At 41.7% G+C, this 28000-nt stretch overlaps 3 protein-coding genes across 4 annotated transcripts in view; all 3 read left to right on the forward strand.

The window, feature by feature from the left end:
* LOC138972756 (uncharacterized) overlaps positions 1-23485 on the forward strand; it is a 28527-nt gene extending 5042 nt beyond the window's left edge. The window contains exons 4-6 of one of the 2 annotated variants that reach the window (XM_070345429.1): positions 488-702; positions 19745-19799; positions 23353-23485. In XM_070345429.1, coding sequence (XP_070201530.1) covers positions 488-702; positions 19745-19795 — 266 coding nt within the window. In that variant the 3' untranslated portion in view covers positions 19796-19799; positions 23353-23485. Of the gene's footprint in view, positions 1-487; positions 703-19744; positions 19883-23352 lie in introns of those variants that run through there. The other variant, XM_070345428.1, reaches the window with a different exon arrangement.
* LOC138972749 (uncharacterized) lies at positions 9031-14936 on the forward strand. Its single transcript, XM_070345418.1, has 3 exons — positions 9031-11324; positions 11684-11809; positions 12220-14936. The coding sequence occupies exons 1-3, from the start codon at positions 9220-9222 to the stop codon at positions 12398-12400; spliced, it is 2412 nt and encodes an 803-aa protein (XP_070201519.1). The 5' UTR covers positions 9031-9219; the 3' UTR covers positions 12401-14936.
* Positions 23486-24099: 614 nt separating the features above from the next.
* Positions 24100-25065, forward strand: LOC138974503 (piggyBac transposable element-derived protein 2-like). The gene has a single exon (XM_070347221.1). The coding sequence runs from the start codon at positions 24100-24102 to the stop codon at positions 25063-25065; it is 966 nt and encodes a 321-aa protein (XP_070203322.1).
* Positions 25066-28000: the final 2935 nt, after the last annotated feature.

Here is a 28000-nt window from a genome sequence, read left to right on the forward strand (position 1 = left end):
ACACACACACACACACACACACACACACACACACACACACACACACACACACACACACACACACATAAACAAGAAAACAAACAAAAGCTGAATCAGGATCGTTTGTTTGTTTGTTTACTAATTGAAATAGACTGTATATTTCACATCCACTGACAAACAACAGTTTTTCAATTTTAACCGATCGTATTTTTATTCATATTCCAAGGCGCAGAATTTATCCTTAATTATGTTTTTTTTGGGTTTTTTTTTTGGGGGGGGGGGGGTTATTAACTAATGTGTTTTATGACACGCACATTGTCCTGTAACCCTTATAGCGGTCCTGCATTTGCTTTATTGAAGGGACGTTAAACATCAACAATCAACCAACCAATCGTAGTGTAGTTGTTAGTTTTTAAGCGGTATTTATACCTGATTTAAGCGTAAACTTATATACAGTTATATTAACGTACCCCTTTACTTTCCTTTAACAAACATTGTTTGCTTGCAGGTGTCTCCAACGAACGATCCGGACAACTATCCGGGCAACCATCCGGGCAACCGTCACTGTCACAGGAAGACCCGTATTACCTTCACCTAATCCACCTTCCTGAAGATGTCCCTGATTCACACCCAGCAAACACCGAGACTCGTCCAAAACGCTTTTACACATATGCAGCAGAAGATGAGGATGGGTACACCTTGCCTAATATTACTCGCCCCACGGTAAGCGAGAGACAAACCGCGCAGCCAGAGCGTAAAAATACTGGCGTTTTCGCTTCCCGTGTCAACTCCCTCTCACCAGAACCGTGCGCACATAAGGTCGACGACGATGGTTATACACTTCCAGTTTAAGAAAACTGGCATTGCTAATGAACGTTTATGTGCAAAATCGCATTCTTTTGGTTATGATGACGATGGTTACATTCCACCAGATCCTACCATTCTGGAGAAAAGCAGACAAGTCGTTGACACATCGTTGTATAGATGTGAGCTTGGGAACGACAGTTACGGTACACATGCACTTGTGTGCATCCGTGTGAACTCGTGGTACCTCTGTGCTATTAAGGATTCAAACCTGTACTATCGGGGATCCATTAAGGTTTCCGAGACTCAGTTTCATTTTTATTAAATTGGTCTCGCGGAAGAACCGATTCTAAAATTTGCATAGGTAAAACGATCGGTTTTTTTTGGTACAAGCCTCTGGAGTAAATTTTGTGATTAATGTTTTTGTGAACAAGAAACAATTGACGGGTGGCTTTATTCCATCTCCCTTTTTCCCTCCGCCGCGATGTAAATTTGAATGGTTGAAGGTGACGTTAGACACTAACTAAAGAAAGTGGGGCTGCCCGACACCCCTCGAGTTGAATATGTGTTAATCTTGTGACACCGGCGCGCAGGATCACGGGGGATAACCGGTCAAATGCCGAACAGAAGCCGAATGCCGCTCATGACACGTGTGAAGGCAAGTTTTGTCTGTTTTCTAGGTATTGTTTGATTTATGTCGGGATTTAAGGTAAGCTACTGATTCAGCGATGACTAAATGTGTTTCTCGATGCATAAAAAGTCAGGGAGCGATTGATATTTGCCCGTAAATATCCTTCAAAGCTGAAAATGTCCGCGATCGAGCACCGGAAATGGCTGCTCGATGGGTTTTGCAAGTAGAAATGTGCTTTATTTCACCAAATCAGCTCGTATTTGGTATGGGTACGGGATTCTAGAGGACGAAGGAGTCATAAGAGGTGCAAAGAAGTGCTATTTGGGAGTAGAATAAATCTTCCGAGACAGTAGACAAGAGAAGGTCATATTTGAGAGAGGAGCGCGTAGGCCGATTGTCTTTCCGACAAGCGAATGATACAGCAGATTAATCATTCGTTTTGACCAGAAACCTAGTCTCTAGTTTTTATGAATGAGTTTTTTAATTAAAACAATCACGAGAACTCTCTCGCTTACCCTTAAATCTTTATCCTTGTAAAATAAAGTTATCTCTCTCTCATAGTTTCTTTTTGGCCTGTTGGCAAGTCTTCTCTCACTCGTTGAAATAATAATAATAATAATAATAATAATAATAATAATAATAATAATACGAATATTTATAACGCGCACATATCTCACCAACAGGCGACTCAAGGCGCACATACACTCGTTCACACACACGGAGACTTAAAGTCACTAGCACACACACACCATCAACCATTAAAATATGTACAGTTATTCAGGGTGGGATGGGGTGGGCAGTGTAGAATGCATGGATTATTTGGAAAAAAAGGAATGTCTTGAGTGCAGATTTGAATGATTCGAGGGACTGTTGTTGACGGAGGGGGAGAGGTAGTGTGTTCCATTGGCTAGGTGCTTGGAAAGAAAATGAGCGTTGACCTGCTGTTTTGAGTTTGGTGTGGGGGATGTTGAGCTTGAGGGAGTCGGCAGATGATCTGAGTGTTCGTGAAGGGACATAGAGAGAAAGAGAGTCGGAGAGATAGGCAGGGGCGAGACCATGGAGGCATTTGTAGGTGAGAGTGTTGATTTTGTAGGTGATACGGGCAGGTACGGGCAACCAGTGGAGCTGATTGAGGAGGGGGGTGATATGATCTCTCTTTTTCTTTCGTAGGACAAGACGGGCAGAGCTATTTTGAATGCGTTGGAGACGAGAGATAGAAGAAGAGGTAAGACCCGCCAAGAGAGAGTTACAATAGTCAAGACGTGAGAGAACGGTGGAAGTGACCAGTTTGGCGGTAGCATCTGTGGTGAGGTACTTGCGGATAGTGGCGATGCGGCGGAGTTGGAAGTAGCAGGTGCGAGAGACAGAAGAGATGTGTTGTTTCATGGAAAGGGTGTTGTCTAGAGTGACTCCGAGGTTTTTGACAGCAGAAGACAGAGGGACAGAAGAGTCAGAGAGTTGAAGAGAGTCGGAGGTGGCTTTGGAGAGTTTGGATGTTGTGCCTATTAGGATAGCTTCAGTTTTGTTGCTATTGAGCTGAAGTTTGTTTTCTGTCATCCAATTCTGCACGTCAGTGATAGTGTCAGAGATAGAGGAAAGAAGAGATTCAGACTGGTCAGGGGAAGAGCTGTTGTGAAGTTGAGAGTCGTCGGCAAAAGAGTGGTGGAGAACGTTGTGTCGGTCAAGGATGTGGTCAAGAGGTTGAGTGTAGAGAGTAAATAGTACAGGCCCAAGGACTGAGCCCTGAGGGACTCCGCACTCAAGCCTGATGGGGTCAGAGTTCAGTTTGTCAATCGAAACAGTCTGGTAGCGGTCGGTAAGATAAGAAGAGAACCAAGAAAGAGCTGTGTTGATAACACATGGTACCCGGGGGGAGTGGGGGCGGGGGGGGGGGGGGGGGGGGTAAGTTAGCGCAAGGGCAGCTGATGGCGGTTTTTTAGATCATGCAGAAAAATGGTTTTTACAAGGAGCAAGATCCGAGAAAACCACCGGCAAATACACCCTGGTGCATTCTCTGTAGTCAGGCAAACCTGACGCCCACAAGAAGTGGACCTACATGTTTGAAAAAACAACAACACTTTTGTGGGTTGAATTAGTACTTTCTGCTGCAGTTATAGAAGTAAATATTCCTTTTGGATAATTTTCCTGACTGCATAACAGCCTCAAACGTCAGAAATAGTCGTAGTTGTGCGTTTATATAGGTAATTCCGCATTGATATTTATACATGTCATTGGTAATTAGTAAATTATCAATGTGGAAGTGATATATATATATGTAATGTTTACTTGTGTCGCATTTATGCCGTCATACTATGGTGTCCCCTCCACTGGGGCCAGGGATCTCACCCCCAACCCCCCCCCCCCCCCCCAGTTCCCCCTATGGTATCAGTGCCCCCTTAGCCCTCATGTTTACACATTAGTGTGCTAGAGACGTAAAGAGCAGATGTTCTCTTGTGTCTCTCTCTAGCTTGCAAGTATGGATAGCCTGGACAGTCATTCTAAGGGATTTGCAGCGTGTTTTCACAGACATTGTGCCAGCCGAGGAGAAGTCTGGTATTTGCAGCAACACTTAATTGCGAACAAGTTTGACTGCATCTGGAATGCATTGTTTCCCTGAGGTGAGGCTGTTTTTTAGTTGATGTTCTGGTGACCTCTCTCTCTCTCTCTCTCTCTCTCTCTCTCTCTCTCTCTCTCTCTCTCTCTCTCTCTCTCTCTCTCTCTCTGTCTCTCTCTCTCGCTCTCTCTCTCTCTCTTTCTCTGTCTATGTCTGTCTGTCTGTGTCTATCCTCCAAACATAAACATAAATCAGGAATAAAGGTCTCTTCACACATTGTCTTCCTCATTATCTTGATTCCCCCAGAATGTTTTATAAAGGCTGGAGGATACACCTGAGGGCATATTTCAAAGTGATTATGCAGTTTTAAAAGTTAATTTTTTCACGCAAACACTACTGAAGAAATTGTGATATTGTATTGTGAATATAAACAAAATAACAATCAGATGATCACAAACTGAAGAAGAGAAATAGGGAAGCAAAATAAAACATCAAACATAGTGATTTTACTGGTGAATTTGGAAAAAAACCTCAAGCAGTATGTAAGAAATGTTAAGTCCTTTGTACTGGAAACTTGCATTCTCCCAGTAAGGTCATATATTGTAGTACGTTGCAAGCCCCAAGAGCAATTTTTTTATTAGTGCTTTTGTGAACAAGAAACAATTAACAAGTGGCTCTATCCCATCTCCCCCCTTTCCCCGTCGCGATATAACCTTCGTGGTTGAAAACGACGTTAAACACCAAATAAAGAAAGAAAGAAAAAACAACCTTATGTATCCATTTTTGAAGCCCAGTTTAAAGCATGACACACAGACAAACATAAATTAAAAGTGTTAAAGTGATTACAGTGTTCAGAAATAGTGTTAGATACCAAGTTGAGTTACCCCTCTTCACCACTTGGTGGCACTATCACCTGGGAAATTGCGAAAAATCGAAAAAAATAAATGAAAAATTTTGACCTCACTTTTCTGGTAGAAAAAAGCCTGAATTTTACGATGGTGGCAGTGGTTTTGCTCATTTTCAAGTATTTAATGAGATACACAGCGTTTATTGTGGTTGACATGAACGTAAACGACGCCATTTTAGCAAAACAAAAGCGTTTTGAACACTGCACTTGTCACTGCAGGGCCGGACTACCGGGGGGGGGGGGGGGGGGTTATGGGGGTTGCGCAACCCCCCCCCCGGCCTAAACATGTACCTCACTCATTTAAAACATTTTTTATTATTGTTTATTTTATGCCGTTTCATGCAAGGAGCGACCATTTTCCTATCCCTTGACCCCGCCCGGGGGAACATCCCCCTGGACCACCGCTGGCAACCCCCCCCCCTCCTCTTAGCCTAGTCCGGCCCTGCACTGTCAAATAATAAGACCTCCCCTGAAATCCAAAACAATAAGGCGCGTGGCTCCCTCCACACGTCATTTCCCTACTTCCTGCCAAGCGTTAGCTGCCTTGTAACAGAGACTATGCTTGTAAGTTGTAATTTGATTGATTTATTTACTTTTTTTCACTGTAACATAGCTGGTGTGGTTTGTCAGTAACATTTACCATGCCTTGTGATGCAAAGAGAAGGGGAAAACTCCCTTAGAAGCGAAAGTTTCATGGTAATCAACACTCGAAAGGTTCAAACGAAGAGTCCAAGAAAGCAAAAGCCACATGTTCAGTGAGAGAGGGTGGGACTGAGCCTGAGCCTGTACCCTATAGTAGTAAAAGTGTGACCAAAGTGCCACGCCCACACGTAGTGAACAGAAACTTAGCAACAGCTTCACAGAATTCAAAGAAACAAACACTGACAAAAAAGCTCAAAGAGAAGGAAAGACATACACAAACAAAAACTGTTTACCAGAAGTTGTTATGAACACCATAAAGCCTATTTTCAGAGATCTTGCCAATCCTAACCTGCTTTCAAAATGCCTGACTGGCCATACGCAGAATGCAAACGAGTCGATCAATAATCTAATTTGGAAATTTGCCCCCAAAAAGAAAAACCATGGCTTGGTCACAGTCAACACTGCTCTCTCACTGGCTGTGGGAGACTTCAATGATGGTGCAGCCAATTATGCATCAGTTTTGAGGCAGCTAGCGCTAGAAGTGGGTGGGTTCACTATGTCCTGGTGCGAAAGAATTTTAAAAAAATGCCCAAAGACAGTCCCAACAAGCAACACATGAAGCCAGAAGCACCAAGAGACAGCAGAGATTGCAGGCAGATGAACAGGGGGCAGAGAGGGAGGGATTACCCTATATATATGGCTGGGGGTCACTGAGCATGGAGTGGAAGCTATGGCCTCTTTTTGTCTTTTTTTGACGGTTGAAAAGTTAACGCAAAAACGCAGGTTATGAACGGTTTTGACCAGATATTTTAAAAAACTATCAAAGATATTTTCTTCAAATTTAGTGTTTGTCAATTTGTGTGTGTCTGTGTGTACTTTGTGTCTGTGTGTGTGTGTGTGTGCTTAGTAGTGTGTGTGTGTGTGTGTGTGTGTGTGTGTGTGTGTGTGTGTGTGTGTGTGTGTGTGTGAATGTGTGTGGGGTATGATTGTCCCAGTCCCAGTTATCATGGTAGGTCTAAAGTAACACAAACAATATAATATATATATATATATATATATTTGTACATTTCAGTGTTGGACAGAACATGGGTTTTAGTGTTGCACAGAGACGCTGGTGACGAATAACCATCTGTCAACTATGCCCTCTAGCCTGCCAGAAGTATCGAGGAGCGATAGTTGTAGATTGCCGAGACAGGTGAGTGTAAAAAAAGTTGTAAAGTGGGATATTTTGAGCAAATATAATTATAAGGGAGGTGTACTCAATGAATTAACCCAGTGTGTGTGTGTGTTGTGGTTCTCCCCTGTTATCCTAGTAATTCCAACCAAGTAATGCAAAAAATATATGTATCATGTTTGTGCATTTCAGTGTTGGACTTGAACATGGAAGACGATGAAGCACCAGTCCATTGTGTCTACTGCTCTTTCCAGGAGAAAAATGTGGACAGTGTTCTTGAGCATTGCATTTTTACACATTCTGATGTAGAAATAGCATACAAGAAGTACAACTGTCGGACCGAAGCCTACGTCACCCATCGTTTCAAGGAAACCATACCAGCTGAAGTGCATGAGAAAGGCAAAACATTTCAATTTGTTGGAAATGGCAAATTAAGCATTATCAAAGCACACAGCAAGCAAACTCCAATTGCCAAAAAGAAAGCCCTTTTTCAAGCTCATTCCCCAGGAAGTGCCCCAGAGCCTTTGAGTAAAGTAAACCAACCATCATCCAAAAAATCACTTTTTCCTCATGACCCATCTGGTGTATTCGAATGTAATGAACGGGAAAGTCAGCTACCAGAGGAAACATATTTTGCTGGTGAACAAGAACAGGAAATAAGTGAGCTGATTGACTTGCTACCATCTGTTATTGACTCACTGAGAAGTGCTGGGCAGCTAGATACTTACATGAAATTCAACAGACTCCTATCTGCTGGCCAGTTTCCATTATCCAATGTATGTTACAAACTGTTCTTAGACCTAGTTGAGTGGTTTGCTGCTGAAACAACATCCAAAATGCGATACAAATTTCCAGACACACTGCAATTTTGGAAAATTGGCTATCGGCTTTTCAAAGGAAAATTTCTGAGATTTATGTCAGGACCAAAGGGACTGGGTGAAGTGTTGACAGACCCAGGCAAAGCAGGAGACATAAAACCTCACGATTCCAAAGTAAACTTTGCAGTGCCCTCAAAGCAGGTCTTGATGAAGCAGGATGGGTCACTGGACATGCTAAGAATATTCCCAGGAGTAATTGATACCACAATTTCAAATCTTGCGTCAGTGTCGAGAGGGAAGCCCATGAAACTTGGCATTGATGGAAAAAAGATTTCAAGAGGAAGAGGCCGTGACATGGGTGACGTTGACTGTTGGGGCTTTAAAGCTAAGCCTACTCTACAAGAAAAGCGTGCAACTCTTGCTCATGAAATGCAGTCTTGTGAAGAGCTAGATTCAGTTCTTCTTTTACTTGAAGCAAGGGGATACAACAAACTTCAAGACATTCAAGTTGACAAAAGATCATATTTGACAGAACATTTAAAATCTCTGATTAAGCTTGTTGGGCTAAAACTACATCAACTTCGAGAGCAAAAGCTTGCATTAAAAAGATCGTTTGAAAAGTTCAAAAAAATCGCAGGAGAAGACTGGAGGAATTCCAGATTCCTTCCCATTTTAAGTTCGATTAGAACATCACAGTTTGATGTGGAACTAAACATCAAAGCCGGACTGGACTCAGTGGATGAGTGTGGCTATATAGTAGCTGTCTTGAACAATACAGATACGAACTATGTACATTTAGGACCAGTGCATCTTTCACAACAAGACAACCACTTTGCTTTCGATGAAGTGTATGGAACCCACAGGCTTCCTAGTTTGTCCGGCGATTCCAGAAATGTCAAGCAGCGCACACCAGAATGGTTTGCAATTCGGAAAACAAGCATGGCAACAGGAAGCACTATGGCTAATGCTGTTGGGCTTAATGGACTCAAAAAACAGCAACAGCATTTTGATCAAGTTTTCTTCAATGTTGAAAGGCCAAGCCCATCACCTGAGCAGCAGAAAAACATGCAGTATGGAACTGATCACGAAACTGATGCAGTTGCAACGCTTGTGTCCAAAGTGCTTCCAGTGTACTTTCCAGGGGCACGCTTCTTCGAAGAAGGTTGTCATACTGTTTCTTGCGACTCTGCAGACAGACCAGTGCTTGTAGTTAGTCCTGATGGTTCTGTGAGAAACAATACAAATGACGAAATCATCATGATGTATGAAACAAAGTGCAAACCACCGTGTGAGCAAACAACGGAGGTGTACTACAACATCCCCACGTATTACGCACCACAGATTTTAGCTGAGATGGCAGCTTATGGATCTGAAAGACTTCTCTTTACATGCTGGTGTGAAGAATCAACCGTCGTCATGTCAGCAAACTATGACAGGTCTTTGTTTGAAAAACTGCTACAGGAAGTAATTGAGGTTTTTGGCATCGAAAACCCTCGACGACCAAACAAAATCAGACCTGTTGTGAAGGAACTGAAACAGGAGATTTCAAAATATCTGGAATCTTCCATAGAGTTTGTGGCTGAGTTTCCATCTATAAATGTTGATAAATCAAACGTGTACAAAGAAATATCACAACAGTCATCGGTAGGGTCTGAAGTCACAAATGACCCTAAACTGGAACGTGTCAGTCGTGCCCTTCGCTCATTGAAGATGTGGTTTTCTACTGCGCACTCACTCTTGCGGCAGCTGGCAACAGAGATTCTGGTTTTCATGTTGAACGACACAGATAGAGAGTTTCAAATGGACATTAACAACGCTCATCCTGTAGCATACGCCATGAAAGGACCCAGTATGAATGTTGATACGTTCAGGCAAATGACAAATCATGTGATATCACAATGTGAGGAAGCTGGTCTTCCTATTCTCGCCGTTTCTACAGATGGCCAGTGGCACAACTTTGGCATCAGGGATGAAGAGGGTACCCCATGCACACTGTTTCAGTTACAGAAGGATGTGTGGAAAGAAATCAAATCTGAAACAAAACCCCAGCTAATAGGTTGGATAAAGAATCAGGTTGCTGCAGCTGCTTTTTCTTGCCAAACCATGCCAATACTTCGTGCTGCCCATCTTCTCTTGATGCCTGGATTGGGCAGAAAACGAAGAGCAACTTTGTCTCATGCAGAAATGGAAGAAGAAGAGCATGATAAAGAAAACCAAACTGACATGCCGGCACAGGACATCTCTGCACAAGAGGACAGTTTCATAGATGGAGCTCTTCTTCAAAAGTTGGACAATGTGCTACAGACAGCGAATGACAAAACGACCCCTCCAACTTGCATCAGTGAGAGCATTGTTGACACTTTGTCCGATTCCCTTTCAGTGCTATTTCATGTGCCCTGTGATGGTGTCAGCCATTCAAACGATGGTATGAGAGTTGATGTTGCAATGTCAGCACCTGTTTCTACATTCGAAGGCAATGAGATGTTTACACAACAGCTAACAGAAAGCAACCCAGATTCAGGTATCCTGTTTGTGTCACAGGAAAGCAGCAACGAATACTGTGATGAACACGGCCAAGTCATATCAGGGAACATGGACCTTTCCTCAAGTTATGCCAGAGTTGATGAAGCTCCACCAACACGTAATGTTCTGAACACAAATGATTACACCATGATGTTGAAATGTTTGTCAGCAGAACAACACAGCCTCAAAACAGACTGGTCAGTGTACAGTGTTGTAGATTTCCAATTGCTTTTCCAGTCAGTAGACACAATAAACAAATCATTCGACAAGAAAGCATTGAAATGTTGCTTGCAGTCTGCATTAGGCAAAATCAAAACCATCATCTCTTCAAAAGTGACTATCAGCGCGCCAAAGTATCGTCTTGCAGAGGTTCTGTTTGAAGCAGGGGGAGGCAAATGCATCAGCAAGAGTGTTGCAAGAAAGAGTCGCAAAACACTCAACACACAAGCTTTGAAATCACTGTGCCTTTCTGTAATTTCTTCCTACCCAAAGGAAATTCTGGCTGCACTGAAGGCAGAAACTGTTTGGACTTCAAAAGTTGATGAATGGCGAGGAAAACAGTCATCATTTGAACAAAACTGTACTGTTGAGGGTACTGATTATGAATTAGATTGGTTTTCAAGTCCTCTAGTCGGAAGCGATGGTTGCATCAGGTTTCATTTCACTGATGCTTGTCACCTTCTCACCTGCCTGAGAACAAAGATATGCACACATGGAATACCAGGCGCAGGCCTACAAAGACAAGCATGGGAAGAAGCAGCAATGTCCAGAGAGACGTCCTTGAACATAGCTGTTGTGCTTGATTGCTTGGACAAACAGAGTGTTGAATTTGCAAAGCGTGTGATAGGTCAGGATGTAGAAGATTTCATGGTGAGACATGGTTATCACAAAGAAGCGTCTTTCTGCCGTCTGCTGCGCCAGTGGTTTCAAGCTGAAGACGATCCAGGGATTCCTGCAGAAGAACGTTGTCGTCGAAGGCTGAAATTGCGAGCATGGCTTCTGCAGGGTGTTGACTTTGGTCATTTTCCACCCCTGACACGCTACATCAGGGGGATCCCTGCTGTCACCTATGAGGGACTGCTGACACACTGTGAAAGGAAAATTCAGCTATATGAGTGTTGTCCAGGACATGCATACAACGCACGAGCATTAGGGAGCCAGGAAGTGGAGCAGTTGTTCTGTACTTTTCGGGATCTTGATCCTGGGGGAACAGGGACCCCAAAGCCAGATGACATCCCTCACATGATGGCTGTCTCATCAGAAATTGATAACTTCAGGCTGAATCCAGACAGGTATGTTTTTGCTTTTAGTTTTCTTTTAATACTGAATGTTTCACATAGAGCTTTACATTTTAATCTGTTGAAGCCCTACTGCATGTAAATCCAAACACTCAACCAAAATTATTGTTCTTCATTAACATGCCTGTGTGTGTGTGTGTGTATGTGTGTGTGTGTGTGTGTGTGTGTGTGTGTGTGTGTGTGTGTGTGTGTGTGTGTGTGTGTTCAGAAGATGAACATTTATGTCACTAATATAAATATGATATGAGACAGATCTAACTTTATCAAGGGGATTATGTTCTGTGTCTTATTGTACAATAATTCATATTGTATGCATAAAACCACAAATGAAATGAAATTAATTGTGTTTTCAGGTCTTTCCACGTGCGCACAAGCAAAGCAGCAGTTTATCCTGAAGCGACATTCCACAATTCACTGTCTTCATCCTCTGTGACGTTCCAGAGAATCCAACTCAACAACGTACAGCACATCTTCCCAAGGTATTGTAAAGTTCCCTTTACTGCTGTCAATCTTTTGAGCATTACTTCTTTAAAAGTCCACTCCTTTTTGTGTTCGCCTCACTGTCTCAGATCTGGCCAGGGCCAAAACATGGTATAAGAAACGGAAAAGTAAGTTTTAAGTATGTAAAAGAAAACCAGCATTCTCAATAGGAAAATTTTTGGTTCTTGAAACTTAAAATTATCCAACGTTCAAAGCCATCAGCAACAACAAAGAATGCATTTTAAGATGTAGCCATCAGAACAAATCCAGTTATGATTGATATTATCAATATTGAGAAAAATTCCAACCCATTGAGCAAAAACAAGGACACGAGTTGAGTGCCTTTTGGTGGTATGCTTGCCGGAATCTGGGATTCTGCGTGTTTTTGACACATTTTTGTCTATTTCAGGGATCATTTCTTCGACACTGCTTCTCGTCAAAGGCTGAAGAAAAGGAAAAAGAAGTCATCAACAGTCTCCTCACCTTGTCAACCCTCTCGAGGTGAAATGGGTGTCAGGCAGTACCACAGAAGAGACGAATCAAAAATTCTGCCACATGTGAGACGAGGACTTCCAGATATACCACAATAATCGGACAATGTGATGATTGATTGATGTGTGGGGACATAGGCAAACAGTGACTCATTTTATTATGTTTGTGTATGCACTCACACTTACAGGTGCCAGTTTAACCCTCACACCCCTATTTTAAAGAGATGATACTCTTCCAAGTGTTTTCAGAAAATGAATTGAGCAAATCTTTATTGCGCACTTAAAGAAGTCACAAGGGATGCTCCAGCTTTTGAGGCATTAAGGCTGTAGGATACTTCTGCGACTACGTTGGGTCGGTACATTTTTTTTCTTTCAAAAATGGGTTTATATGTGTTAATTCTGAATTCACCAGAAAAATCACTATGTTTTATGTTCTATTTTGTTTCCTAATTCTCTTTTTCAGTTTCTGATCATCTCATTATCTTACTTTTCTAAGTGGAAGAGAATATGCACTATTTTCTGTCAAAATGGGTAGGGGGTTGGGGTAGTAAAAGCATCAGCTCAAGATTTTGCTTAACAAGATGTGTGTTTCTTTTAACTGTGATGAAGAGGGATAACTCAGCTTGGTATCTAACACTATTTATGAACACGGTAACCACTTTAGCACTTTCAATTTTTTTTCTTTCTTCCAAGCTTCAAATTCAGCTTCAAAAATCAGTAAAAAAGTGGGGTTTTTCTGAATTCACCAGTTAAATCACTATGTTGGATTTCTTTTTTGCTTCCCCATTTCTCTTCTTAAGTTTTTGATCATCTGACTACCTTGTTTTTCTATACGGAAGATAATATGCACTCTTTTGTGAAAAAAATGGGTAGGGGTGGGGGTAGTAAAAGCATCACAATTCAAGATTGTGCGCGACAAGAGGTGTATTTCTTTTAAAAGTGGTGAAGATGGCTAACTCAACTTGGTATCTAACACTATTTCTGGCCCGGCCCCCGTAGCGCAGTGGTTAGCGCATCGGGCTGTGGGCCGGGAGGTCGTGGGTTCGAATCCCATCAGGGTCATGTGGGTTTTTCGGGCTACGGTCGGCTCCCACCCAGAGTGGAAGTGCTATGGTTCCCATGGGAAGGCTGGAATCACACAGCCGAGTGTCATTCACTTAACGAATGCGACTTTGAGGGTGCTCAGGTTCTGTTTACCTGACCAACACCGCAGGTGCGGCAGTTCTCGAGCCTGGTATATTATGACAGTAAGCGTAGAATGCTGCCCTGTCACGTAGTCTCAAACCAAATTGGAAATCCATAGCATCATCATTATAATCATCCTCATCTCATTAATCATCCAAAATTATAAATTGTCCTTGCTCTTGTGGCCCTTCATGCCCGGAGCTCTCATGGTGGCCTTGGTCTCAGTGTTCCTGTGCCATCCTTCTCTGAATAGTAGTTCTGCTGTCAGTCTTCAACGTGTGACGTTCTGGGGGGTCGACGGAGGGACGTGGTGGCGGTCTGCTCTCTGGAGGGGACCCTCACTCAGTCTGGCTCCGCGACTTAGCTGTCAATGTCGTTAGTAGGGGGCATAGTAGGTAGTGGGCTGCGTCCGTTAGCTCGGGACAGACCCACTACTGAACACCGTCGAAGTGACTCAGCAGAAGTGCAGTGTCATCTTCCGAGGGTAGCCTACCGCAACGACTCGAGCGTCTGTAAAATCGACAAGTCTGGCAGCGGAACGAAATTCAGATGTGGATGGAGCAGCGAGTGCAGGGACGGGGCGGCGTGAGAGCACACCGGGACAAAGAACAGGTGTAAGGGGAAAAAAAAAAAAAAAGAAAAAAAAAAAAAAAAAAAAAAAAAAAAAAAAAACACTATTTCTGAACACTGTAACCACTTTAACACTTTTAATGTATGTTTGTGTTTCATGCTTCAAATTGGGCTTCAAAAATGGATACATGAGGGAAGATTATGACTGTGTACGTAAGTGTAACTCGGAGTGCCTTGGAGAATGATGAGCATATGAGCTTGCGGCGATCATCCTTTTTGGAGGATGAAAGTCGCTTGTTCATTTCAATGCTTGTTATTCTCTCAGGTGCCAGGAGAAAAGGTTCCGTACAACTCCCGCTTACTCTATTACACATGTTGTATGCATAAAGAGTGATTACTTCCCTTTGGTGATTGGATACATAAGGTGTTTTTTCTCCAAATTCACCAGTAAAATCACTATGTTTGATGTTCTATTTTGCTTCCCTATTTCTCTTCAGTTTGTGATCATCTGATTGTTATTTTGTTTACATATTCACTATAAAAAATCACAATGTCTTCAGTAGTGTGCTCGTGAACAAATCTGATACCTATGGTCAAACTTCAGTCGTTATCTTAAAATTTTGAGCACCAAAGCACTTTTCATTTTGTTTTTTCCCGATAAACCAAACATTGAACTAACATAAAAGTAACTTTTAAAACTGCCTAATCACTTTGAAATATGGCCTCAGGTGTATCCTCCAGCCTTCAGGTGAATCTGGTAGTTAGAGCAAAACTTAATACCTGCATTTACAGTGTTCTTGTGATTTTCTAATATTGTTGTTCAGTCGGCCTTTAGTGGATTGTCCATGGTTGAGCGAGTGAGCTGTTAGCTCAGTGAGTGTCGGGGGGGGGGGGGGGGAGGGGGCTTGTGTGTGTGGAGTTAGCATGTCATATGTATATATATCTATATACACATCAGTAAAATGGAAGTACCCCGTATATATTATTTGGACCCTGTTATTTCCCTGAACTAGATTGTTTGACCAAAGAGGAACAGCAAGTGCCTTTTCCGGTGCACATGAGACCAGTCTTTCTTTTGGAAAATGTATGTATATTGTGTGAGAACACTCTTCTAAGCCTGAGGTAATGATTCAGTCATTTGAATGGGAAAAAACATTTCTTATGCTTACCACAAACAAAAGAGTAGCAGAAAGGTTGTTCAATTATCAATTTTTACCAATGTTACTATGTATGGGGACATTATCTTGTACAGTGGACTCCCTCCTCCCCCCCCCCCCCCTTCCAATTGAGGTCTTACGGTCCTGATTTTACTGATTTTTTTGTTCATAACAAATGTACATTTACTAACATTTTAAGACTCCTTCCATTTTAAAACCTGTTTTCTGAAGGTCTTACATGGGGCGTTCCACTGTATGTTGTTGTAGCATAAAACACACTGGTTGAACTGAAGTGATGATGATGATGATGATGATGATGATGATGATGGTGACAGCGGGCACAATCTCTGCACATTTCTGTGTACACATAAATGTATGTATACATGGATCAATGTATGTCGGCACGCCTGTGTGACGGAGATAAATTTTTTTAAATATGTCCAAGTGTTGTTTGTGACATTGCAGGAACCATAGGATTTGGCATGTATTTGTGTGGTGTTTGGGTATGTACCTTGAATGTTTACTTTTGTTACCATGAGCTCATCAAGTTTTTGTTACTGTGTATTTATCATATCGTTATATTAAATGCAGATGTTTACGAAGAAATGTAAATTTGGGGCTGATTAAGTGAGTGAATACAAAATGATGGTGTTTGACCATGCTCAGGTTTGACTGTACAGTAATAACACAAATAAGATATCTCTCTCTCTCTCTACTTTTTTTTTTTACTGTGAGTAATCATTAAAATGTGCATGTGTTTCAGACTTGAAGTTTGTGTATGCGTCCCTGTCATACATAAACTTTGGGCATTTGTGTTTTCATCCATTTTATGTTAGTTGTATGATTACATGATCAGAGCATTGTGTTTGTTGTGAAGAAATACAGATACCGGCACACGTTACTCCAGTTTCTTGGCAACTAAATGCAAACCATTACTTTTGTAAAACCATCATCTGAATACACAATTTACTGATGCAGTGATGGTGTGTGATGAATGATGTTTACAACCGGCAAAGGGGTTTTTTTCAACAAAATATTGTTGTGGGTTTCGTTTTAGTGTTTAAATCAAAATACAAAACTTACTGCTGTAAACCCTTGGTCTTTTACTTTCCTTTCTGATGACCGAAAATGTTTGTGGATGGATGAGAATGTGTTTTATAGTCATAGGACTCTTTGTTAGATTGTTTGTGAAATAGAAAAACAAGTCACTTCCTTTATCACAATTAAGTGTCTAACTGCAGAAGACCCAGAGACATTACACTCAAGATTCAAAGTTTAATGTCCATATATTAAAAACAAGAAAATTGCCTCGCAGTGTCAGGCGGTTTAACATAAATATAATCTCGATCACTAACAATTTAAAATTTCACTAAAAAGATCCACAACATTCTTTGCAATCACTCATGAATACAGACATCCACATTAACACAGGCACGCAGGCTCGCCCGCACACAAGCAAACACACACACACATACACTAACTATCTTCCTTTGTATGCTCTCTCTCGTAATTAAACTTGAAATGAATTAAAATTGCTCAGCGTAGACTGTATTGTACACCTAAAATTAGAATATCTAAAATGATACGAAAACAAAAAGGTATATGGGTATATCCGATGAGGAAACCATGTCTGCCCTGGTCTCTCAAAATAATGGAGTAATTTGTGTGTGTGTGTGTGTGTGTGTGTGTGTGTGTGTGTGTGTGTGTGTGCGCGTGCGTGCGTGCGTGCATGCATGTGTGTGTGTGTGTGTTTGTGTGTTATTACTGTACGTACAGATCAGAACTCAGGTTAATAATTCACCGTCTTACAAAAACGTTGTCAATGACAACAGAGGCACACAAATGCAACAAGAGAGACACAGCAATAGAATAAGAACAGATGCAAGAAATGTAGAAAACCAAAAAAAGGAACAAGGAGTGTGAAGCAACATCAAAACATTTTGTCAATCATTCGGTCTTGAACGGAATTATCAAACATCAACTATATTCTTGAAGTTGGGCTAACCGGGTCGAGATTGTTTCAGCGAATATAGGACCTAATTTATAATTTGCATAACCAAATTTCTGTACACACTTTCAGAGTAAACATGTCATACTTGGATATATTACTATTTAGGGGTCTTTACGCAATATGTTGATACAATTCTTATTTGTCTGCTATTTCTGAAATGAAACAGATAAATTAACCTACTATTCAGCTTCCAAGTTGAAGTGCAACCACATAGTCCGCATTGAGTCAAAGGTTGTTCCATAAAAATTCCAATCCCTTTAATAATTTGAAATAATAAGGTCCCCACAGAGCCCCCCACCATCCACCCCCACCCCCCCCCCCCCCCCACCATCCACCCCCCCACCGGACATAATGTCATCAAAGACATTAAAAGAAGAAGAAAAAAAAACAAACACTATTTGGCAATATCGCCAGGAAGAACTTTTATCCAAAGTCTCTGTTCAATAGTTTTCTTGGAATCACTCCACACACTGGCCAACACATACCAATACCAACACCCTTGTCTCGATTCCTGGTCTAACTGTCAAAAAAACACATTCAGTCAAAACAGTTTATGAAGCAAAACATTTCAGTACTTTTGGAAATTTGCTGCTGATCACTACTGGCAAATGGCTACTCTGCACTGGGGCATTTTTTGCAGTGACGCCTAAGGCAGGCTTTCCATTTATATACTTTGGAACAGCCCCCACAGACATATCGCCTGCCCTCGTGGCTTCTCCTCCTGTGGTCGGCCAGACTGCTTCTACTGGCAAAGGCCATGGTACACAACTTGCACCCATATGGTTTCTGGCCACCACATGAATGGGAGTGCTGCGTTAAAAATTTTTTTTATTGCAAACTTCTTTGCACATTTGTGGCACTCAAAAGGTCTTTCATCTGAGTGTTTGTTCTTGTGGTGTATTTCCAGCAACTTTGGTCGTTTGAATGTTTTAAGGCACCCTGGTTCTGTACACACCACGGGTTCACCTTGGTAGTGCACTTCCCTTACATGTCTCTTCAGATTATTGCCATAGGCAAACGATTTGCCACAATGGTGGCATATGGCCGGAGCAGCGGGTCCGGATGGACCTGGCACAGGTCCATCTTCTTCTTCCTCCACCTCCTCTGCCACAAGAACCATTTGTTCATCTTCAGACTGCATCTGTATAAACAGATGCTCCAAACCCATTAGAATGAGTGTGTGTGGGTGTGCATGTATGGGTGTGTATGTATGGGTGTGTATGTGCGTGCGTGCGTGCGTGCGTGTGTGTGTGGGTGTATACGAGAGACAGCTATTTGGCTTAGTGTGTGTGCCGTTATCTAAGGGCAACAGGGTACGTGTGCTTCTAAGTTCATCACTATTTACATTGACAATGATGCACAGAACCGTTTTGCTGCACTGTACAGATGTACGCTTTTCTGAAATATCGTTCACACGTGCCGCGTCTGCTATCCAGTTCGCGGTAGGATTAGAATATATATATATACCAAACCGATGTCAAATACAAGCTGATTTGGTGACATATCTACTTGCGAAACCCATCGAACAGCCATTAGGCTAAGCGAGAGAGTTCTCGTGATTGTTTTAATTAAAAAACTCATTCATAAAAACTAGAGACTAGGTTTCTGGTCAAAACGAATGATTAATCTGCTGTATCATTCGCTTGTCGGAAAGACAATCGGCCTACGCGCTCCTCTCTCAAATATGACCTTCTCTTGTCTACTGTCTCGGAAGATTTATTCTACTCCCAAATAGCACTTCTTTGCACCTCTTATGACTCCTTCGTCCTCTAGAATCCCGTACCCATACCAAATACGAGCTGATTTGGTGAAATAAAGCACATTTCTACTTGCAAAACCCATCGAGCAGCCATTTCCGGTGCTCGATCGCGGACATTTTCAGCTTTGAAGGATATTTACGGGCAAATATCAATCGCTCCCTGACTTTTTATGCATCGAGAAACACATTTAGTCATCGCTGAATCAGTAGCTTACCTTAAATCCCGACATAAATCAAACAATACCTAGAAAACAGACAAAACTTGCCTTCACACGTGTCATGAGCGGCATTCGGCTTCTGTTCGGCATTTGACCGGTTATCCCCCGTGAGGATGTGGACGCTAAAACTGTCTTTTTGATTGGAATCTTTGAGCGAAGAAGACGTGTATTTTGTGCGTGTTTCCTTGATGCCGTTGTGTGACATGTCTGTCACGGGCTGACATCTTTTCGGGATGTGAGAATTCTTTTGCTGGTAGGTTAATACAATTTTCTTTCTGTAAATGGGTAAGCAGGGAGAAGAATAGTATGCTGCTTGGGGAAAGGATTTATTTGAATGTTCAAGTAGATTGTTTTGTGAGTTGGAATGTTTGGGAAGACTTTTGTTTGTTGAATGCTTTAGAAAACCGTTGTTTGAGAGAACGGTATTGTAGGCATGTTATTTGGTAGGAATGATGTGTTTTGTTGTTCAACGAGTTAGCTTGTGGTAGTTGAAATTGTTGATTTGTTTACGTATGCTTACGGCGTGCATTCTGTGGTTTGCAGGATGGTGGAGCGTGCGACGGGGTTCTTTTTAGACAGGTCTTTTCTTTCTAGAGGGGTCTTTTCTTTCTAGAGGGTCTTTTCTTTTTCTAGAGGGGTGTAGTTAGATTCAGGTCTTTTCTTTCTAGAGGGGTCTTTTCTTTTTTAGTGGGGCGTAGATTTGTTTTCGTAGACTAGATTTCGTTAGAGGGGAGCAAGTTAGTTTCAGTGGAGGGATTTTGGTCAGGTTTTGTTAGAGTTTTTGTAGATTTGGTTTTTTTTTGAAGAATTGTTTTTAGGTTGTTTTTTTAGATTTCGTTTGTTTTAGATTAGAGTCTCATTGTGGTTTTTTGGATTAAAGTTGAGAGTGAGGATTTAGAGTAGAGTGTAGTTTGGGGGAAGGATTTAGTGTGTTTTTAAAGGGTAGCTTTAGAGGGAGAATTTAGAATGTAGTTTTAGAGTGAAGAGTTGAGAGCGTTGTTTTTTTGGGAGTTGTTTAGTCCTATAGTAATGCATTGAAAGTTTTGTATTTGAAAGTAAACCCCCGTTATCCCACACATTCCCCATTTCATCGTATGGAATAAAAGAACCTGGTAATATAACGTGTGTCGTTTGCTTGAGTGTTTGAGCTCGGTAAGAAAGAGTAAAGTAAATGGACACTCGGTTACATTTGGCGCTGCGGAGCAAGGGTGGGTAGGGGGTGTAACTGTTAGGGCTAGGATTAGAGTAGGTTAGGGGACCCCGTCGCACAGGGAGAGGATGGCAGGCATGCAGTCCGGACGCGGGCTGGTGTTGAGGAGACAGGCGTGTGAGAAGTTGGAGGGAGTCCAGGCGTGACGTTGACGGATGCGGCTTTGTAGTCAACATTGCCTTTTAGTTTGTTAATCCTTGGAAGAAAAGATTACAGTGATTAACATTTCTTTTTACTCTGTTAGTCCACAGAAGAAGGACTTCAGTGATTCACATTTCTTCGGACGTTTGTGAAAGACTGTTTGCACACCGTGCAAAGAGACAGAGTTGGGGAGTGGACCATCCCTGGAAAAGTGTGTCTATGTTGTGTTGATTTGATATTATGACGGACATGTGTAGTATGTTTGATTATGCTACATGGTGATGTGATGACTAACACTTGTGGTTGTATGTATGGGTGTTAGTGTGGTTTTTGTTGCAAGCCGTGTGCTTGGGGCGTGAGTTATGCGCTTGCCGGTTTTTGTTTCAAGGATCGAAACATGGTGAACAACATTTTCATGTTGAAATATCGACATATCAAACATATCGAACATATTGGAAGGGAAAAGGATAGTGAAGGAAGGAAGGAAGGATTGTGAAGGAAGGAAGGAAGGATTGTGAAGGAGGGAATGATTGTGAAGGAAGGAAGGATAGTGAAGGAAGGAAGGAAGGATTGTGAAGGAAGGAAGGAAGGATTGTGAAGGAAGGAATGATAGTGAAGTAAGGAAGGATAGTGAAGGAAGGAAGGAGAGTGATGGTGAAGAAGAGAAGGATATATATTATATTAAATTTGATATACTGTAGACAGGGTGCTAGGACGCATTCAAACTTGTATCATTTACCACAAGGACGCCTAGTTAGTGGTGGTATTTGACGGGTTTTATGTTGTCTCTAGCCGATTGTCTACGCACACATATTCTAATTTGTTTGATATGGCGTCTCCAGCCTCGTACGCCTCAGGAGCAAGGTATGCTACCTGTAAGGAATTAGATGACCTTTTTCTACCTTTTTGCTCTCTGCTATCGTTTAGTTGGTCTTTACTGTCTTCTCCGCTCCCACTTTCTAATTCTCTTGGCTGCACTTTTTAGGGATTCTTTGGTTTAAGCATGGCGTCTCCAGCCTCGTACGCCTCAGGAGCAAAGTATGCTACCTGTACGGGATTAGATAACCTTTTTCTTCCTTTTTGCTCTCTGCTGTCGTTTGGTTTGTCTTTACTGTTTTCTCCGCTCTCACTTTTACTGTCTCCTCTGCTCTCGCTTTCTATTTTCTTGGTGGTATTTTTTAGAATTTGAGTTCTGGCGCTTACTGATGTCTTTGTTCGAAGACAGTGTGTATACTGGTTTTGTTTATTAGAATTAATATTAGTGGATTTTTGAAATAGATTCTGAAGGATTGTATGGTTGCCTATGAATACTCCTGTTGAATGGTTTAATTGTGATGAGTGACATTAGGTTATTGCTGATTTTTGACTAAAGGTTTGATATTCTGGGTGAGTTTTAAGGACTTCCAGTTTTTTCATTGCCTTGGCAAGTGGTCATTTTGTTAGTTGATTAGAAGATTGTGTTGCCAAGTACAGTTGGGATACAAAGAGGGGACATGCATTGATAAATCGTAAAGATTGTCAACATTTTGTTCTGATGTATGCTCAAGAGAGATAAAATATTTGATAAGTCGTAAAGATTATCATTATTGGTTATCTGGCAAGTGGTGAACATAATTCTTTGTAAAGTGAACCATGGAACTGCCTCTGTTAAAGATGAGTTGTGATTTTTTGTCAACTTGTGTGAGTTGGATGTCGACAGGAGATAGGATTATTGGCACTGGAAGGATTATGTGAAATTTGTATTTCAGAACCTATTAGTTTTAGAGAAATATTGTTATAGTCAGTTGATGATTGTTTTTGTGTGAAAGTTTTTGAAATGATTTGAGGATGGAGAATATTATGTTTTTGGGAGGTTAAATATGTTTTTGAATTTTTCTGATTCTGGCATGTCGCCAGGAGACGACAGTCTAAGTTGGGGAGGATGTGAGCTTGGGAACGACAGTTACGGTACACATGCACTTGTGTGCATCCGTGTGAACTCGTGGTACCTCTGTGCTATTAAGGATTCAAACCTGTACTATCGGGGATCCATTAAGGTTTCCGAGACTCAGTTTCATTTCTATTAAATTGGTCTCGCGGAAGAACCGATTCTAAAATTTGCATAGGTAAAACGATCGGTTTTTTGGGTACAAGCCTCTGGAGTAAATTTTGTGATTAATGTTTTTGTGAACAAGAAACAATTGACGGGTGGCTTTATTCCATCTCCCTTTTTCCCTCCGCCGCGATGTAAATTTGAATGGTTGAAGGTGACGTTAGACACTAACTAAAGAAAGTGGGGCTGCCCGACACCCCTCGAGTTGAATATGTGTTAATCTTGTGACACCGGCGCGCAGGATGTGGACGCTAAAACTGTCTTTTTGATTGGAATCTTTGAGGGAAGAAGACGTGTATTTTGTGCGTGTTTCCTTGATGCCGTTGTGTGACATGTCTGTCACGGGCTGACATCTTTTCGGGATGTGAGAATTCTTTTGCTGGTAGGTTAATACAATTTTCTTTCTGTAAATGGGTAAGCAGTGAGAAGAATAGTATGCTGCTTGGGGAAAGGATTTATTTGAATGTTCAAGTAGATTGTTTTGTGAGTTGGAATGTTTGGGAAGACTTTTGTTTGTTGAATGCTTTAGAAAACCGTTGTTTGAGAGAACGGTATTGTAGGCATGTTATTTGGTAGGAATGATGTGTTTTGTTGTTCAACGAGTTAGCTTGTGGTAGTTGAAATTGTTGATTTGTTTACGTATGCTTACGGCGTGCATTCTGTGGTTTGCAGGATGGTGGAGCGTGCGACGGGGTTCTTTTTAGACAGGTCTTTTCTTTCTAGAGGGGTCTTTTCTTTTTAGACAGGGTCTTTCTTTTTTAGTGGGGCGTAGATTTGTTTTCGTAGACTAGATTTCGTTAGAGGGGAGCAAGTTAGTTTCAGTGGAGGGATTTTGGTCAGGTTTTGTTAGTTTTTGTAGATTTGTTTTTTTTTTAAGAATTGTTTTTAGGTTGTTTTTTTAGATTTCGTTTGTTTTAGATTAGAGTCTCATTGTGGTTTTTTGGATTAAAGTTGAGAGTGAGGATTTAGAGTAGAGTGTAGTTTGGGGGAAGGATTTAGTGTTTTAAGCCTGGCGTCCTTTAAAAAGGACGCTTACATTTTCCCCACCTGATTTACAACACAGACTCTGAGAAAGGTCTAAGTCACTGATTGGTGTAAGGGAGGTAACAACGTTTCAGAAGCTGAGTTGGAGAAAGTTATCTCTCTTGGCAGTAAAGTGTCATGGTGGACAGCATTCAAAATCCACATGCTGAGCAGATCAAGATGAGTTCCAAAAGAAGGTAAGGCTATATTTGTGTAATTATCAACATTTTTAATATCATTACTGAAGGTAATTTGAAGACAAAGGCATAATCTAGAAACATATTTTTCTTTTTGTGAATATAGTCCATAGTTTGTGTTATAGGCAGTTTCGATCTGGTGTCCTTTAAAAAGGACGCTAGGGCTAAATGGCCAGAGGTTTTTTCATGTACGGGTTGGGTTTGTTTCAGATTCACTGTGAACGAGGTAATAGATATGCTTGAAGATGATGACTTATTTCAAAGAGCTGACATCTGTCTCGACCCTCCTGAAGTTGATGAGTTGACTGATGAAGGCAGGCACGCTAATGCAGATGAGTATCCAGGCATTCGAATGGGTGGAGCCGTGGTGGTTGACCTCATCTCTGAGCTGGAGGAAGAGGAGCCGGAAGATTGTTACCATTTGACCTTTGATAACCTGTTTACAAGTCTGAAGCTTGTTGACGTCCTCACGAGCAAGAAGATTGGATGTACAGGAACGGTTCGTGCCAACAGGACCGAGCAGTGCCCACTGAAGTCAATCAATGAAATGAAGAATACCAAGAGAGGCACTTACGACTTTCAACAGGCCGAAAACACAGGAGTGATAGTGGTTCGATGGAACGACAACAACATCGTCAACGCTGTCTCCAATGCAGCAGGAGTCAACCCTCTGCAGTCAGCCTCCCGGTGGTCCAAGGCAGAGAAAAAACGAGTCAAGATCTCGCAGCCCTTCCTGATCAAACACTATAACAAGACAATGGGCGGGTGCGACAGAATGGACCAGAACATTGCCAAATACCGAGTCTCCATACGATCCAAGAAATGGTGGTGGGCCATTTTCAGCTTCTGTCTTGACCTGTGTGTGCAGCAAACATGGCACATGTACAGGGCAACACCTGCCTCAGAGTACATTCCCATGGATCTTCTGGCAGTTCGGCGTGCCATCGCGGACATCTACCTCAAGAGGTCACACGCTGCTGCCCGTCTGGAGCTCCCTAACCATCCTGTCGGACGTGTGGCAAAGCTGGACAGAAGAGTTCCACCAGCAATCAGATGTGATGGGTTGGATCACCTGGTGGAGCACATCTCCAAGCAGAGAAGATGCGCACAATGTGGCAAAAAGGTCAAACAAATCTGCCTGAAGTGCAATGTCCCTCTGCACCGAAAGTACTGTTTTGTGGCATTTCATACTCCTGTGTAATCGGTAACTGACCACTTGACCACTCACAATGAAAGTGAAAAGCTCTGACGAGCTGTACAAAAATCGTTGAAAGCAATTTTGTTTGCACAGATTATTCACATTGGCAGGGTAACAGGAGAGTGACTTGCACCATGTTCAGAGGTTGTTTTTGTTTTTTTTGTTTGTTTATTTTTTTTAAAATAATGGACAGTTAATCCGTTACTTTGTATTGTTTATAAACCGAAAGTTAAAAACTTTTTTGAAAACAAGTGTTTGTGTTAATAAATTTCATTGAAAACGTTTAGAAACTTGTTCCTTTCACTATTGTATATGTTTGATAAACCTCTACCCTCTCGATCCTAGCGTCCTTTATAAAGGACGCTTGAAAAAATTGCTGTAGACACAAGAAAAAGTAAAAAAATCAGAAAAGAAATACATATTGTGTCTTATAATTTTATTTGCTATTAAAAAACGCAAGAAAATAAAAATAAAAAAATCTCGGCAAAAAGGGGTAGCTTTAGAGGGAGAATTTAGAATGTAGTTTTAGAGTGAAGAGTTGAGAGCGTTGTTTTTTTTGGAGTTGCTTAGTCCTATAGTAATGCATTGAAAGTTTTGTATTTGAAAGTAAACCCCCGTTATCCCACACATTCCCCATTTCATCGTATGGAATAAAAGAACCTGGTAATATAACTTGTGTCGTTTGCTTGAGTGTTTGAGCTCGGAAAGAAAGAGTAAAGTAAATGGACACTCGGTTACATTTATAAACACTGACAGCACCATTTAACGCACAGACCAAACATTTTCACAGGATTATGATGAGGTTGGCTCTTCCCGAGAACAGTTGGAAGATCGGTGATAATGAACACCCATCTTTAAAAAACACCGACCCGGATTCCCTGCATCGCAATCAGCCAGAATGGATCATAACACTATAGTGTCAGCGTATTTCTCAAGAAAAATCCGGCTTATACACGTTTTAATGTAAAATGACAATCTAAAATGACTGTAGGTGAAACTTACCAAGTTAAACAAAAATAATTATGTACTAGCTAATACAAGGACAGCACAATACAATATCACATTTTCGCTCACTGAAGCTTCGTCAGGACAAACACAAAGGAAAACAAAACGCAACAAGAGGCGAAGCCTTCAAGGCTAACGTAAGAAATCGACAAACAGTAACACAAACTCAATCACTCCGTCACACACACACACACACACACACACACACACACACACACACACACACACACACACACACACACACACACACACACACACACACACACACACACACACACACACACACAGAAAGAGCATAGGTGAAACTGTGCAAGAAAGCGAGACACTAGATCTAGATCTGTCTGTCTGCATGTAGCCTACTTACATGGACACGACTGCCAAATAGTCTCGGCCCGCTCAAAATAACAATCACCGAGACTTTCAGTAATTCCATCGCGTGACGTCTAACCCTCGTACGTCATAATGTGACGTCAATGTAATATGACGTCTTCAAATGTTAAAGTTTCTACCACAGACATACATACATACATACATACACACGCACGCACGCACGCACGCACGCACAGACAGACAAAGTTACGATCGCATAGGCTACACTTACGTGAGCCAAAAAGCGATTACAGTCTCAACAATGAGTGGGTTGTAGTCAACTGCTGGGACACACCAAACATAGTGATCTCCATCGAAAAAAAAAAGCTCTGCAAAGCTGTCTTCAATCTGGTTGGAGTGACGCTGAATTTCGCAAACATTGTTGGAGCCTGTGACGGTATTCGGTACCTCTCGGGTCGTGTCGGTCGAACTCGGTCGGTCATGTGATGGGGCGCGCATGTGCAACGGTGCTTTCCGCCCCACTACTCGCTGGACTCGCTGGCATGCACGTGAGGCATGGCTTACCGCATCGACCTTGTATTGTCGTCGTCTGTAGCTTTGCTAGACAAGTAAACTAGATGAAAGTACCTGATGTGAGTGTTGTTTATGTACGCTCGGAACACGACAGAGCCCCGATGTCTGATGCGGTCAATGTCATGATGAGAAATGGGAAGACGAGACATAGTGATAATAATTGACTGTGCAAGTATAGACATTTTGTTTATTCATTGCATATAAGATCTAACATCTCCATGCTGTTATTTGTCCACTCATTGAAATGTAAATACTAATTCTCAATATGTACTATTGGACAAGCTGTGTTTTCCGATACAGAAGTTTAAAGTGGAGTGACATTAGTCCAGGGAAACAACTTAAACACTTTGAACAATAACATTATCGTTTAGCTTGTTCTCGCTTTTTTCCCCACCTGAGTTTGTTTATTAGAGCGGGGGGCATGGTGGAGAGAGAGAGAGAGAGAAAGAGAGAGAGAGAGAGAGAGAGAGAGAGAGAGAGAGAGAGAGAGAGAGAGAGAGAGAGAAAGAGAGTGTGTGTGTGCGTGTGCGTGTGTGTGTGTGTGTGTGTGTGTGTGTGTGTGTGTGTGTGTGTTGCGTTGAATGTATTTTAAATTAGCTACACTTTTGTTGTAAATAGTGTTAGAACAATGTAAATGTTTCGGAACGTTCCAGAAACAACATTGCTCTTAAAGTGCATATTTGTGACCCTCCACCACGGAATGAGTCACATGTCACCTTTGCAGGATTTTCATATTTTTACATTTTGGTAAAGAATTTTTTATGCTCTATCCAGTGGTGAAAACCGGTTTAGAAAAGAGCGAACACTGTTTGAGTTATAAGCCTGTGACTAAGGTGACCCTCACACTGTTACCAGACACTCCCCGGACTTATATTAAACCTAGTGCAGAACCGCGCGAGGTGACATGCGACTCATTTCGTGGTGGAGTGTCACATTTTTGAAGCATTACCTCGTTCTTTATATATCTTGAAGTTTATCCACTCACATGTGCAGATTTGTGTAAACATGTTTCAACACTGTTCTTATTGAG

This window comes from Littorina saxatilis, linkage group LG8 (assembly GCF_037325665.1).
Source record: "Littorina saxatilis isolate snail1 linkage group LG8, US_GU_Lsax_2.0, whole genome shotgun sequence".
Classification (NCBI taxonomy): domain Eukaryota; kingdom Metazoa; phylum Mollusca; class Gastropoda; order Littorinimorpha; family Littorinidae; genus Littorina; species Littorina saxatilis.